The sequence below is a fragment of the Arvicola amphibius genome, chromosome 3 (assembly GCF_903992535.2).
Source record: "Arvicola amphibius chromosome 3, mArvAmp1.2, whole genome shotgun sequence".
Lineage (NCBI taxonomy): Eukaryota > Metazoa > Chordata > Mammalia > Rodentia > Cricetidae > Arvicola > Arvicola amphibius.
In genome coordinates, this window is record NC_052049.1 from 69,317,435 (window position 1) to 69,330,272 (window position 12,838).

Here is a 12,838-nt window from a genome sequence, read left to right on the forward strand (position 1 = left end):
ATCTTAAAGAAAGGAAACACACAATCTCTACTACCAAAAAACAAAAACAAAAACAAAAACGATGACCAGAGTTAACAACCACTAGACATTAATATCACTCAATATCAATGGAATCAATTCACCTATAAAAAGGCACAGGCTAAAAGATTAGATACGAAAACAGGATCCAACATTCTGCTGTTTACAAGAAACACACCTCAACCACAAAGACAGATATGTACTCAGAGTAAAGGGTTGGGAAAAGGTTTATCAAGCAAATTGACCTAAGAAACAAGCCGGTGTGGCCATACTAATTTCTAACAAAGTAGACTTCAAAGTAAAATCAATCAGAAGAGATGGAAAGGGACACTTTATACTCATAACAGGAAAAATCCATAAGAAAGAAGTCTCAATCCTGAATATCTATGCCCCTAATATAAAAGCATCCACTTATGTAAAGGAAACATTACTAGAACTCAAGGCAGCCATCAAACCACACACACTAATAGTAGGAGACTTCAACACTCCTCTCTCACCAATGGACAGGTCAATCCGACAGAAACCTAACAGAGATTTAAGAGACTTAATGGAGGTAATGAAACAAATGGACTTAACAGACATCTATAGAACATTCCACTCAAATAGGAAAGAATATACCTTCGTCTCTGCGGCTCATGGAACCTTTCGAAAATTGACCACATACTTGGTAACAAAGCAAACTTCCAGAGTTACAAAAAAATATTAGTAACCATCTGCATCTTATTGGATCACCATGGATTAAAATTAGAATTCAACAACAATGTTACCCCCAGAAAGGCTAAAAACTCATGGAAACTGAACAGTTAACTACTGAACCACACCTGGGTCAAGGAAGAAATAAAGAAATTAAAATCTTCCTTGAATTTAAAGAAAATAAAGACACAACATACTCAAACCTATGGGACACTATAAAAGCAGTGTTAAGAGGAAAGTTGATAACACTAAGTGCCCACTTTAAAAAAAAAAATGGAGAAAGCACACATTGGAGACTTAACAGCACACCTGAAAGCTCTAGAAAAGAAAGAAGCCGACTCACCTATGAGGAGTAGAAGACTGGAAATAATCAAACTGAGGGCAGAAATCAACAAAATAGAAACACAGAAAACAATCCAAAGAATCAATGAAACCAAAAGCTGGTTCTTGGAGAAAATCAACAAGATTGACAAACCCCTAGCCAAACTAATCAAACGGCAGAGAGAGAACAAACAAATTAATAAGATCAGAAATGAAAAGGGGGACATAACCACAGACACAGAGGAAATTCAGAGAATCATTAGATCTTACTACAAAGGCCTGTATGCCTCAAAATTGGAAAACGTAAAAGAAATGGACATTTTTCTAGATAAGTACCATATACCAAAGTTAAACCAGGATTAGGTGAACAATCTAAAATAGTCCTGTCAGTCACAAAGAATTAGAAACTGTTATCAGAAACCTCCCTACAAAAAAAGACCAGGACCAGATTGTTTCAATGCAGAATTCTACCAGAACTTCCAAAAAGACCTAATACCTATACTCCTTAAGGTATTTCATAATATAGAAACAAAACAGTCATTGCCAAATTCCTTTTATGAAGCTACAATTACCCTGATACCTAAACCACACAAAGACTCAACCAAGAAAGAGAATTACAGGCCAATCTCACTCATGAACATTGATGCAAAAATTCTCAATAAAATACTGGCAAACAGAATCCAAGAACACATTAGAAAAATTATCCACTACGATCAAGTAGGCTTCATCCCAGAGATGCAGGGCTGATTCAACATACAAAAATCTATCAATGTAATCCATCATATAAATAAACTGAAGGAAAAAACAATATGATCATCTCATTAGATGCTGAAAAAGCATTTGACAAAATTCAACACCCCTTTATGATAAAGGTCTTGGAAAGATTAGGGGATACAAGGGTCATTCAAAATATAATAAAGACTATTTACAGCAAGCCTGTAACATCAAATTAAATGGAGAGAAACTCAAGGCCATCCCACTAAATTCAGGAACACGACAAGGCTGTCCACTCTCTCCTTATCTCTTCAATATAGTGCTTGAAGTTCTAGCAATAGCAATAAGACAACATGAGGGGATCAAGGGGATTCGAATTGGAAAGGAAGAAGTTAAACTTTCGTTATTTGCAGATGATATGATAGTGTACATAAGCGACCACAAAAACTCCACCAAAGAACTCCTACAGCTGATAAACTCCTTCAGTATCATGGCAGGATACAAGATCAACTCCAAAAAATCAGTTGCCCTCCTATACACAAAGGATAAGGCAGTAGAGAGGGAAATCAGAGAAGTATCACCTTTCACAATAGCCACAAATAGCATAAGATATTTGGGAGTAACTCTAACCAAGGAATTGAAGGATGTATTTGACAAGAACATTAAGTCTTTGAAGAAAGAAATTGAAGAGGATACCAGAAAATGGAAGGATCTCCCTTGCTCTTGGATTGAGAGGATCAACATAGTAAAAATGGCAATTCTACCAAAGGCAATCTGCAGATTCAATGCAATCCCCATCAAGGTCCCATCAAAATTCTTCACAGATCTTGAGAGGACAATAATCAACTTTATATGGAAGAAAAAGAAACCCATGCTAGCCAAAACAATTTTATACAATAAAGGAACTTCTGGAGACATTACCATCCCTGACTTCAAACTCTATTACAGAGCTACAGTATTGAGAACAGCTTGGTATTGGCATAAAAACAGAGAAGTCGACCAATGAAATCGAATAGAAGACCCGGACCTTAACCCACAAACCTACGAACACCTGATTTTCGATAAATGAGCTAAAAGTATACAATGGAAGAAAGAAAGCATCTTTAACAAATGGTGCTGGCATAACTGGATGTCAACCTGTAGAAGAATGAAAGTAGATCCATATCTATCACCATGCACAAAACTCAAGTCCAAATGGATTAAAGACCTCAATATCAATCTGAACACACTGAACCTGTTAGAGGAGAAAGTGGGAAGTACTCTACAACATTTGGGCACAGGAAACCGCTTCCTATGTATAACCCCAGCAGCACAGACATTAAGGGCAACATTGAATAAATGGGATCTCCTGAAGCTGAGCAGCTTCTGTAAAGCAAAGGACACTGTCACTAAGACACAAAGGCAGCCTACTGACTAGGAAAAGATCTTCACCAACCCTGCAACAGACAAAGGTCTGATCTCCAAAATATATAAGGAACTCAAGAGACTAGACTTTAAAATGCTAATTAACCCAATTAAAAAATGGGGCACTGAACTGAACAGAGAATTCTCAACAGAAGAAGTTCAAATGGCCAAAAGACACTTAAGGGCATGCTCAACCTCCTTAGCAATCAGGGAAATGCAAATCAAAACAACTTTGAGATACCATCTTAGACCTGTCAGATTGGCTAAAATCAAAAACACCAATGATAGCCTTTGCTGGAGAGGTTGTGATGTAAGGGGTACACTTGTCGATTGCTGGTGGGAATGCAAACTTGTGCAACCACTCTGGAAAGCAGTGTGGTGGTTTCTCAGAAAATTCTGGATCAACCTATCCCAGGACCCAGCAATTCCACTCTTGGGAATATACCCAAGAGATGCCCAATCATACTACAAAAGCATTTGTTCAACTATGTTTATAGCATCATTATTTGTAATAGCCAGAACCTGGAAACAACCTAGATGCCCTTCAGTGGAAGAATGGATGAAGAAAGTGTGGAATATGTACATATTAGAGTACTACTCGGTGGTAAAAAACAATGACATCTTGAATTTTGCATGCAAATGGATGGAAATAGAAAACACTATTCTGAGTGAGGTAACCCAGACCGGAAAGGATGAATTTGGTATGTACTCACTCATCAGTGGATTCTAGGCATAAATAAAGGTCAGTGAGCCTATAATTCCAGATGCTAGAGAAGCTAAATAAGAAGGTGAACCCAAAGGAAAACACATATTTATCCTCCTGGATATTGGAAATTGACTAGATTGCCAGGCAAAAATTGGGATCTTGGGGGTAGGGGTGGGGTGGCGGTAAGGGGTGATGCGGAGATGTGGATATAGAAGTGAGGAGGGGAGGATGGGGAGACCCTGGGGGAATGGGATGGTTGAGATGGAGGAAGGTGGATAGGGGTGCAGGGAAGAAGATCTGTTAATTAAGGAATCCATTTTAGGGTTAGCAAGAGACTTCACTCTAGAAGGGGTCCCAGGTATCCATGGAGATGTCCACAGCTAGTTCCTTGGGCAGCTGAGGAGAGGGAGCCTGAAATGGCCCTTTCCTATAGCCATACTGATGAATATCTTGCTTATCACCATAGAAGCTTCATCTGGCGATGGAGGGAGATAGAGACAGAGACCCACACTGGAGCGCAGGACTGAGCTCCCAAGGCCCAAATGAGGAGCTGAAGGAGGAAGAACCTGAGCAAGGAAGTCAGGACCGCAAGGAGTGCGCCCACCCACTGAGACTGCAGGGCTGATCTAATGGGAGCTCACCAAGGCCAGCAGGACCTGGACTGAAAAACATGGGATCAAACTGGATTCTCTGAAGGTGTCGGACAATGAAGGCTGACTGAGAAGCAAAGAACAATGGCACTGTGTTTTGATCCCACAGCATGTAATGGCTTTTGGGGAGCCTAGTCTGTTTAGATGTGCACCTTCCTGGACCCAGATGGAGTGGTTTGGACCTTGGACTTTCTGCAGGGCAGGGAACCCTGACTGCTCCTTGGACTAGCAAGGGAGGGGAAGGAAATGGGAGGTGGGGAGGAGGTAGAAATTTTTAATAATAAAAAAACTTAAAAAAAAATTATGCTTGCAAAAAAATGCAATTATTTGATTTCATGTCGACTTATATAAAAGGCTATGTTCAAAATCTAGGCTCCCAATGAAGTATGTTACCTAACCTAACAAGTCATCTTACGTAACTGAGATCAAAATTAAACAAAAATAAATTTAAACATCTCAAAGGTAGTATTTTTGAAAACTGTATTTCAAATATTTTCAAGTACGTGTAGGAATCCTGTCAACAGATCTTAGTCTAAGTTTTCTTAAATACCATATGTTGTTATTTTGAATTAAATACGTAACTGTAGAATTACTCAAATTCTCCTTTAGTAGGAAAGTCAGTTATGAAAGCATTACAAATATAATTCAAAGACCAGTAATACAATAAGCATATTTATTGCTAGAACTCAAATATTACTACAAAACTTAAAAAACCGGGCGGTGGTGGTGCACGCCTTTAATCCCAGCACTCGGGAGGCAGAGGCAGGCGGATCTCTGTGAGTTCGAGGCCAGCCTGGTCTACAAGAGCTAGTTCCAGGACAGGCTCTAAAAAAGCTGCAGAGAAACCCTGTCTCGAAAAACCAAAAAAAAAAAAAAAGTATGACAAATATTAGATTTGCCTCTTTAAATAGCCACAAAACTCAAATTGACAACATGAGCTGCTTTAGTGAGATATTTCTACAGCACTTTTCTACCTATTTTTGTAATTTTTTTTATATTTTTCACTGGAAAAGCAAATATATTTTATATCACCACCCCAACTATAGAATAATTGAGAAAAAGAATCTTGAATTTAAAGCAGAATTATACTTTCTAACATGAAATCTGTAACAAAGCTAATCTTGATTAAGAGATAAATAAGAAAGGACATAGCAGAGCAAGACTCAGGAAAACAGTGCAAGTGTTCCTTACAATGGATACGTGAGAAAATGGTATCGAACACTCCCCACTGCTCTCTCTGGCAGGGACAGGGTGGAAGGAGACAGGGCCAGGAGAAGTGCGTAGGATCTCCGGCTGGACTGATATGGAGCGCACAGCTGTACACTCACACTGCTGTACGCCACGCCTCTTCATGTTTCAACATTTCCTTTTTTGACCAATTTATTTATAATTGGGGGGGGTGGGTTTGTGTGCCAGAGTTTATATCATAATATAATCTGAGATTATCAGCTTCTCTTTCCACTGTGAATTCTGTAAATAGATCCTAGGTCACTGCATTTAGGAAGGAGCACCTTTTACCTGCTGAGTCATTTCTCTAACCCCCTTTTCAGTATTTCTTAATAAATCTGTATCTTGTACTTTAATTCCAATGATTTACTTATCCATTTTAATAATGTGTACAGATGGGTACATTTCAAGAGTAGTTCATGAATAAATTTATGAACCATTTTAATGATGCAGCATCAAAATGCTTTCCAAGATTTTTTAATTTACGTGTTGTATGCAGGTCTACCCAAGTTTGTGTGCACCGTGTACATACAAAGAGTCTGTAGAAGCTAAGAGAGGGCATCAGATCTCTTGGAACTACAATGACAGGTTTAGTGTGTCGCTTCATGTGGATTCTAGGAATGAAACCTAGGTCCTCTTGAAGAACACTATATGGCCTTAACTGTTGAGTCATCTCTCCTAGTCATTTAGGTATGCTTTTTAAAAGAACTTTTGAGGAATCTTCTCATTCAACATTCACTCCTAGATTTCTTTACATTAAAAATGACTTAATTAATGGAGGTATTGTATCTGGTAGATACAATAGGGGCTGAAATATATACTAGTGATATGTACAGCATGACACTGTCCCATCCCTAAAGGAGCTCTGTCTAGCTAGACAGAGCTGTAGTAAATACCCACAATCCAATAATACTTGATTAAGAGACGTGTACAGTGCACTAAGGAAGCACAGAGGAAGGAGCCATTAAATGTGCCTATAAGAAGTATTGGAATGATTTGTCCTGGTAGAAGACAAAAGGTCACTGAACTATAAGAAAGGGAGAAATTACAATATAAACTCGTATTACCTAAGCCTGAGCTTGTGTAAAGGATTCTGCAAGATTTAAAGTTCAATCTTTTCAATCAAATCATAAAATAGTTAAAAAAAGAAAAACTTACCAAAAAAACCATTTAAAACCATTTAAGACATAAGGTTAAAATACATGTATATATGTTTTCATTGTTAGAATACGTTTTTCAGTGTTATTAGTTCTTTCAAATTTTTATGCATTTTAATCTTATATATCCCTTCTGCCAGACCCATCCCTCCTTTGAACACCCAACTTTGTGTCCTCTTTTTTAAGCACCTAGATTTTGTGCTGTGCATATACTTCACTAGAATACAGTCAACAAACCAGGACTGTCCCTCTCTTAGCAGCCATCAATTGTCAATAGCTCCAAAGCAAGCGATGACACTTTGCCCCTACCTCCTCCACCAAATGCTCCCTGCTGAAGTTTTTGTCTGGCTAGTTGCAGGCTGTCATAATCGCTGTGAGTTTATGTGTGCTACAGGTGTCCAGAAAACACTGTAGTCTGTGTTAATCACCACTGAGTCACAGGACACAGAAATTAAACCACCCAGAAGCTACAGCTTAACTGGGTAGCTTTCATAGTGCTGGAAGGTGCTATTCACATGACCAAGGACAACAGTAATCATCAGTTCATAGATCAACCTGGTAGGGGACAACAGTCAGCCTGACAAGACATGTCCATTTGTACAATGGTGGCACTAATGTCATGGAGTAACTAAAAAACTTGCTGCTTTGGAGTCAAGCCTGACTTCACAAGATGAAACCCATGTCTTTTACTGCTACTGGGGCCAAGAATCTATAGTCATAGGCACTAAGGGAGACCCTAAGGTTCCAGTTCTGCTAAGTAGCCATCGTAATAAAACTGACTCCTCATGACTCATTGTTACATCGACAGTTTAATGCACCTGTCAAAACTCATCAAAGAAGCATATTTTTTCAGGCAATGCCAATTAACACAAAATGACAGAACATTTTGAAACCTTTATTTCATAATTCCTGGAAGAAGGCATATAGTTAGCTCAAAAAATTATTATTTCATTGTGTATTTTTAATACTTTTTAAATTAAAATAGAATTGCATCACCTTTCCCCTTCCTTTTCCTCCCTCCAGACCCTTCCATGACTCCCCACTCTCAAATTGATAGCCTCATCTTTATTATGTTACAAATACACACATATGTATATATACACACACACACCTCTGTGTGAGTGTGTGTTTGTGAGTATGTGCACAATTATATGAATAGGACCTGATGTGTTGTCCCTTTCTGCTGTTTGTGTGTTTATGGCCTCATGGCTGACAACTTTGTATTGGATAATAAATATAACTACCCTTCATCAAAGAAACTTTTCTACACAGCAAATGGGGACCATCACAGAAAACCACACCCGAATACAATGCAGAGATCAACAGATTACGGGAAGATCAGCCCCAACACATACATCTGTATCACAGCCCGGCATCTATGGATCAGGGAACGTCTCAGGAGAGAAAGCAGAAAGAGTGTAAGAGCTAGAGTATCAAGAAGTCGGCTCTGCAACAGTCCGTCCTAGAAATGGCTGCATCAAGAAGACCTGAACAACAGCAATAGCAAAAGACAAGAGAACACAGAGAAGTTCATGGGTCCCATCTCTAGACAACTATAGGCAGCAATGACTGCAGGGAGAAGGAGAATTAGTCTTGCCTGGGATGAGCCCCCTTACTGATTATGAAAGAAATCAAAACATTTATGTTGAATTGTATTTTATTTCAAAAAGATTTTATTTATTTTCAGAATGTTATAACTATTCTTTATAGGGGGAAAAAACACCCTCAATACCATATTCCTTGCAAGGTATTTCTAGAGGCCAGTGATGTGGGATAGCAACAGATTATGGTTGATACCATCTAATACACTGGAGAGAGAATAAGAAATTAGAGAAAGCCAGTCAGTGCCAGCGAACTGCTCCATCAGAGAAAGTATGCCTGTTGCCGCTTCTATCACCCACAAACATCAGACTCTAGCCTTCCTCAGGCCTTCACTACCCATCAGAAACTCTCCACAGAGCTTTAGCCTAGACTGGCTCTCCATATTCAAAGGCCTCCTGGGCTGAGCAGCTGTCAGGCTCTCTAACTCTGCAGCAGGCAGAGTCTTCAGTGAATTAGTAAAGCTCTAATCTTGTAAATCAAGGCTTTTAAAACAATCTCCTTTCCTAAGGTTTGCTGAGTTTATCTAATGAAACAGGTATTTTTAGGAGACCTTAGTCCTTCTAAGACTCAGAAAACTCACACCAGTCTCTCTTTTGCTGCTCTTGATTGTCTTACAGAAAGTAAAATTTGAAAATATAAAGTAAACTTTAAAAACTGTCAAACATCTAAAATGGCCACGTTATTGAATCAAGTTCTTAACAATGGACAAAGGTATAAGGGTAGCTGAAGACACACAGGGAGGGCAATGGACTAAGGAATGAGCACCATCCTAGACACCCAAAATAACATAGCTAATAGAGACAGAAAGAGACTGAGAAGGTGAGGGTTTCAGAAAACATACCCCACAGGCCTATGTGTTTGAACATGTGGACCTAACGTGCACAAACAAGCCCATAACAATGGCAATCACGGCAGACATGTTCATGGAGCTATCTAGGGGATTAGGGATGTGCTTTTGTTAGAGGAGTTCCAGAGTGAGAAAGACTGACTGACATCTTCAGTCTTTCTACTCAGTGTCACCTCTGCCTACAGGAAGCACCAGACTTCATGCTCCTAGGATGACTGAAGGAAGTTATAAAGTGGGAACTCTGATTGGGCCAGAGGCTGCTTAAGCCCAGTATCTGGGTCAGGGGAAGAGTGATACAATGCCTGGTCAGAAGAGACAATGTGTCTCTATAATGTGTGACTAGATTTAGCAGTAAGGAAACAGGTGGCCCTTCCTGTTTGCTTTCCATGTAGCATGGTCTTACTTAGTAAGCCAGGAAATTTGACAGGATTCTACCATACAGCATAAGAAGTCCAAAACAAACTGCAAACACAGTCGCAAAAGCTATTCTTTCTTCTTGATACTATTAGATAAAGGACAAAATATTACCAGGATTACAATAATAAGATATAGTATTCTTTAAAATGATTTCATTTTATGTAATTTGCTACAGTGACAAAACATTCAAATTTAGCACACCATCAGATCAATGGCTTTTTCATGAGAAACCCGAAGTTTGTAGATTATTTAAGATTTCTTTTGGTTACTTCCTCTCTCTAGACCTGTAAACTCTAACAAAAAATTTATAAGTAAGTGAAAATATTAGTCATATATATATATACATATATATATATATATCATCTTATGGTTAAATTATACAAAGCATTTATGCAATATTCTCTCACAAAATCCTTGCCCCATCTCATCTCCTATTCCCTGAACTAAGATAAAAGGTATTCTCCCAGGCAACACTTCTTGGGTTTTCCTGAGATGAAAGCAGTAGGCAATTTTATCAGTGTTAGCAAAATTTGCTCCAAGAACTAAATACAAGTTGTCCATAATTGGAAAACAGAAGAATAAAATAAGTCTTTAAATACAACACTATCTGTCTAATAATGTTCTGTCCCTCTATATCCAGTCAGCTCAAACTGTTTAAAGGCTTTGTGCAACTTTTTTATTCAACTATTTGTGGGTATAAACCACAGTCCTCATCCATGTGGGGTATTTATACTATTCAACTGTGGGTATAATCCACAGTCCTCATCCATGCGGGGTATGGACACTATTCAACTGTTTGTGGGTATAATCCACGGTACTCATCTATGTGGTGTGTTGACACTTTCGTTATCAGTTGTGATATGTGTTTAAAGTAAATAATTCATTGCCACTGACTTCTATCCTCAAAAGTACAAGTCAACATAGTTTTAGCTTGAGTGGAAACACAGAAATTAACATGAGAATGACTTGAGAAAATGACTGCCTCTCTTGAAAGGCAGGTGAAGGTTCAGTGACCTCTGGGTGCACTGGTCCATTCTGGTGAATCACTGCTATGGGAAGGTGAAAGACCCCGCGGCTCATAAAACCTGATGATATTAAGAAGAAGGAAAAGGAATTCACATGTAAGCTGTCAGGGTCACTGTAAGAAATACAGCTTGGAAAATTCAAGCATAAAAAAAAAATACTGCATTTAAGAGTGAATTGCTAATGTTCTTTTTCTTCTACAAGTAATGTGGAAAACCCATATCATACAGATGTTCATTACTCATTCAATGTGCACCACCAGGAGATAAATACAACTGTTAGAATACGAAATACCAAGGGCAATTCAACTGCTGAAGTCTAAGTGTGGCATAACTGATTCGGCATGACATACAATCTTCTAAAAGCTATTCTGTTAGAAGGCAATACATGAGTGCATAAATGATTTATACTCTTGTGAACCATAGTTATTATTCAGTATTTTATTTTTGAAAATATATGTACTCTATACTATTATGTTTATTCTCTAGAGTATAATAAAAAGATAATTGAATTTCACGAAAAATAGAGTCGATTCTAAATGTGGTATACAGCACATATAGCTACTCCCTTCTTCCATCCCTGGTGAAGATCAATGGTCACTTGAGGCTATAGGTTCATTTTTAATATAGGGGAAATAAAAGATTTTTAATGTAAGAATTGTGTCCTATACTGTGATTTTCTTGTAAAATCAACATCAAATTTCAACCTAAATAATAAGTTATGAATGCAAAAAGTTTTAATCATTATTATACTCTTAAATATGATTTTTATTGGTCAAGTGGGGGCAAAATAGAGAGCTATTTAGCAAATAATGAAGCAATATATAACAAAAACATCACTCAGTGCCTTGCTTTGTTTTGATGGCGCCAAACCAATTACTATGGAAGCTAATCTTTAAAAAAAAAAATATTTCTACTAAAAATATAAGTAGCTCTGCAATTTACATAAATGGCTTGTCATCTATTTTATTTAATGTTCTTTTCATTTCTCTAGTTTATAAACTCTCATAAAATACAAAACACAAATGTTACATAACAAATTATTCAGTTAATTTAAATTAAATATCTATACTTAACAGTATGATTATATCATACATATGTTATGTTTAATATATATTAGATTATGACAAAACCAAATTCTAAATAAAAAGTTTAATTTTCCTTATTGTAATGAAAAGACAAGATTTACTTTCTCTCCTTCTTCTTAAAGCATTGGTCTTAAAAACTCAATTAGAACTATTTTCCCTTGTCTTCTAGCAGGGTCTCACTGTGCTGTCCCCTGGACTTGCTGCTCTTCTGCCTCTCCACTCATCGTACTGGGAGTACAGGCATCCCTTGCTCCAAAATAATCCCTCCTTCAGGCTTTGTCTACAGCACTTATGACCAGACACCATTTCATTTTGATCCTTCCACTTCAAATTTAAGTTTTGACCTTATCAGACAAGCAAGAATGCTAATTTCTAAATATATTAATGGAAATCTGGAGTTGGGCACGGTGGCTCAAGCCTTTAATTCCAGCACTTGGGAGGCAGGGGCAGGCAGATCTCTGAGTTCAAGACTAGCTTCAAAGTCAGTAATCAATATCTTTCAATAAGTTAATGGTAAGAAAAACATACGACACTAAAAGAGATAATCCTGAATCTAAAGAAGATGATTTGTAAGTGAGTAAAACATGGAGACAACTTAATTCAAACAGCAGCCATAGTTACCTTGCAGCGTTCTGCCCCATCTGTTCGCCAATGTCACTGAAGATCTGCTTAAATTCCAAGTCTCCAGGAAGTGAGTTTAATAGAGATTGTAGGTCAAATGAATTACGGGAATATTCATTTAAACTGTCCATTCTGTGAAAAAAGAATAAAACAAGCAAGCTATAACAAACTGAGGGACAGGGAGTGGACAGTCACCTTCAGTTGTGATGCAGTTCCAAAAGCAATCACCTCCATTTGCAGACAATGAAATAGAGGAGTTCGACAACAAAGCTTTCATAAAGCTTGTTCGGTTTCGTTTTTAAATGTCATAATTTTCACACTTGTCTGTGGCTTGAAAGCTGTGAAATGCCA

The 12,838-nt window shown here is 37.8% G+C and overlaps 1 protein-coding gene across 6 annotated transcripts in view; it reads right to left on the reverse strand.

Moving 5' to 3' along the window:
- The window catches only part of Kiaa0825 (KIAA0825 ortholog), a 471,157-nt gene that overhangs the window by 394,906 nt on the left and 63,413 nt on the right, over positions 1 to 12,838 (reverse strand). For all 6 annotated transcript variants that reach the window (XR_005284771.1, XM_038324188.1, XM_038324189.1 and 3 more), the window contains exon 3: positions 12,488 to 12,619. Coding sequence is in view for 5 of the 6 variants with exons in the window: in XM_038324188.1 (XP_038180116.1) it covers positions 12,488 to 12,618 (131 nt within the window). In the remaining variant the exon portion in view is untranslated. The remainder of the gene's footprint in view (positions 1 to 12,487; positions 12,620 to 12,838) is intronic.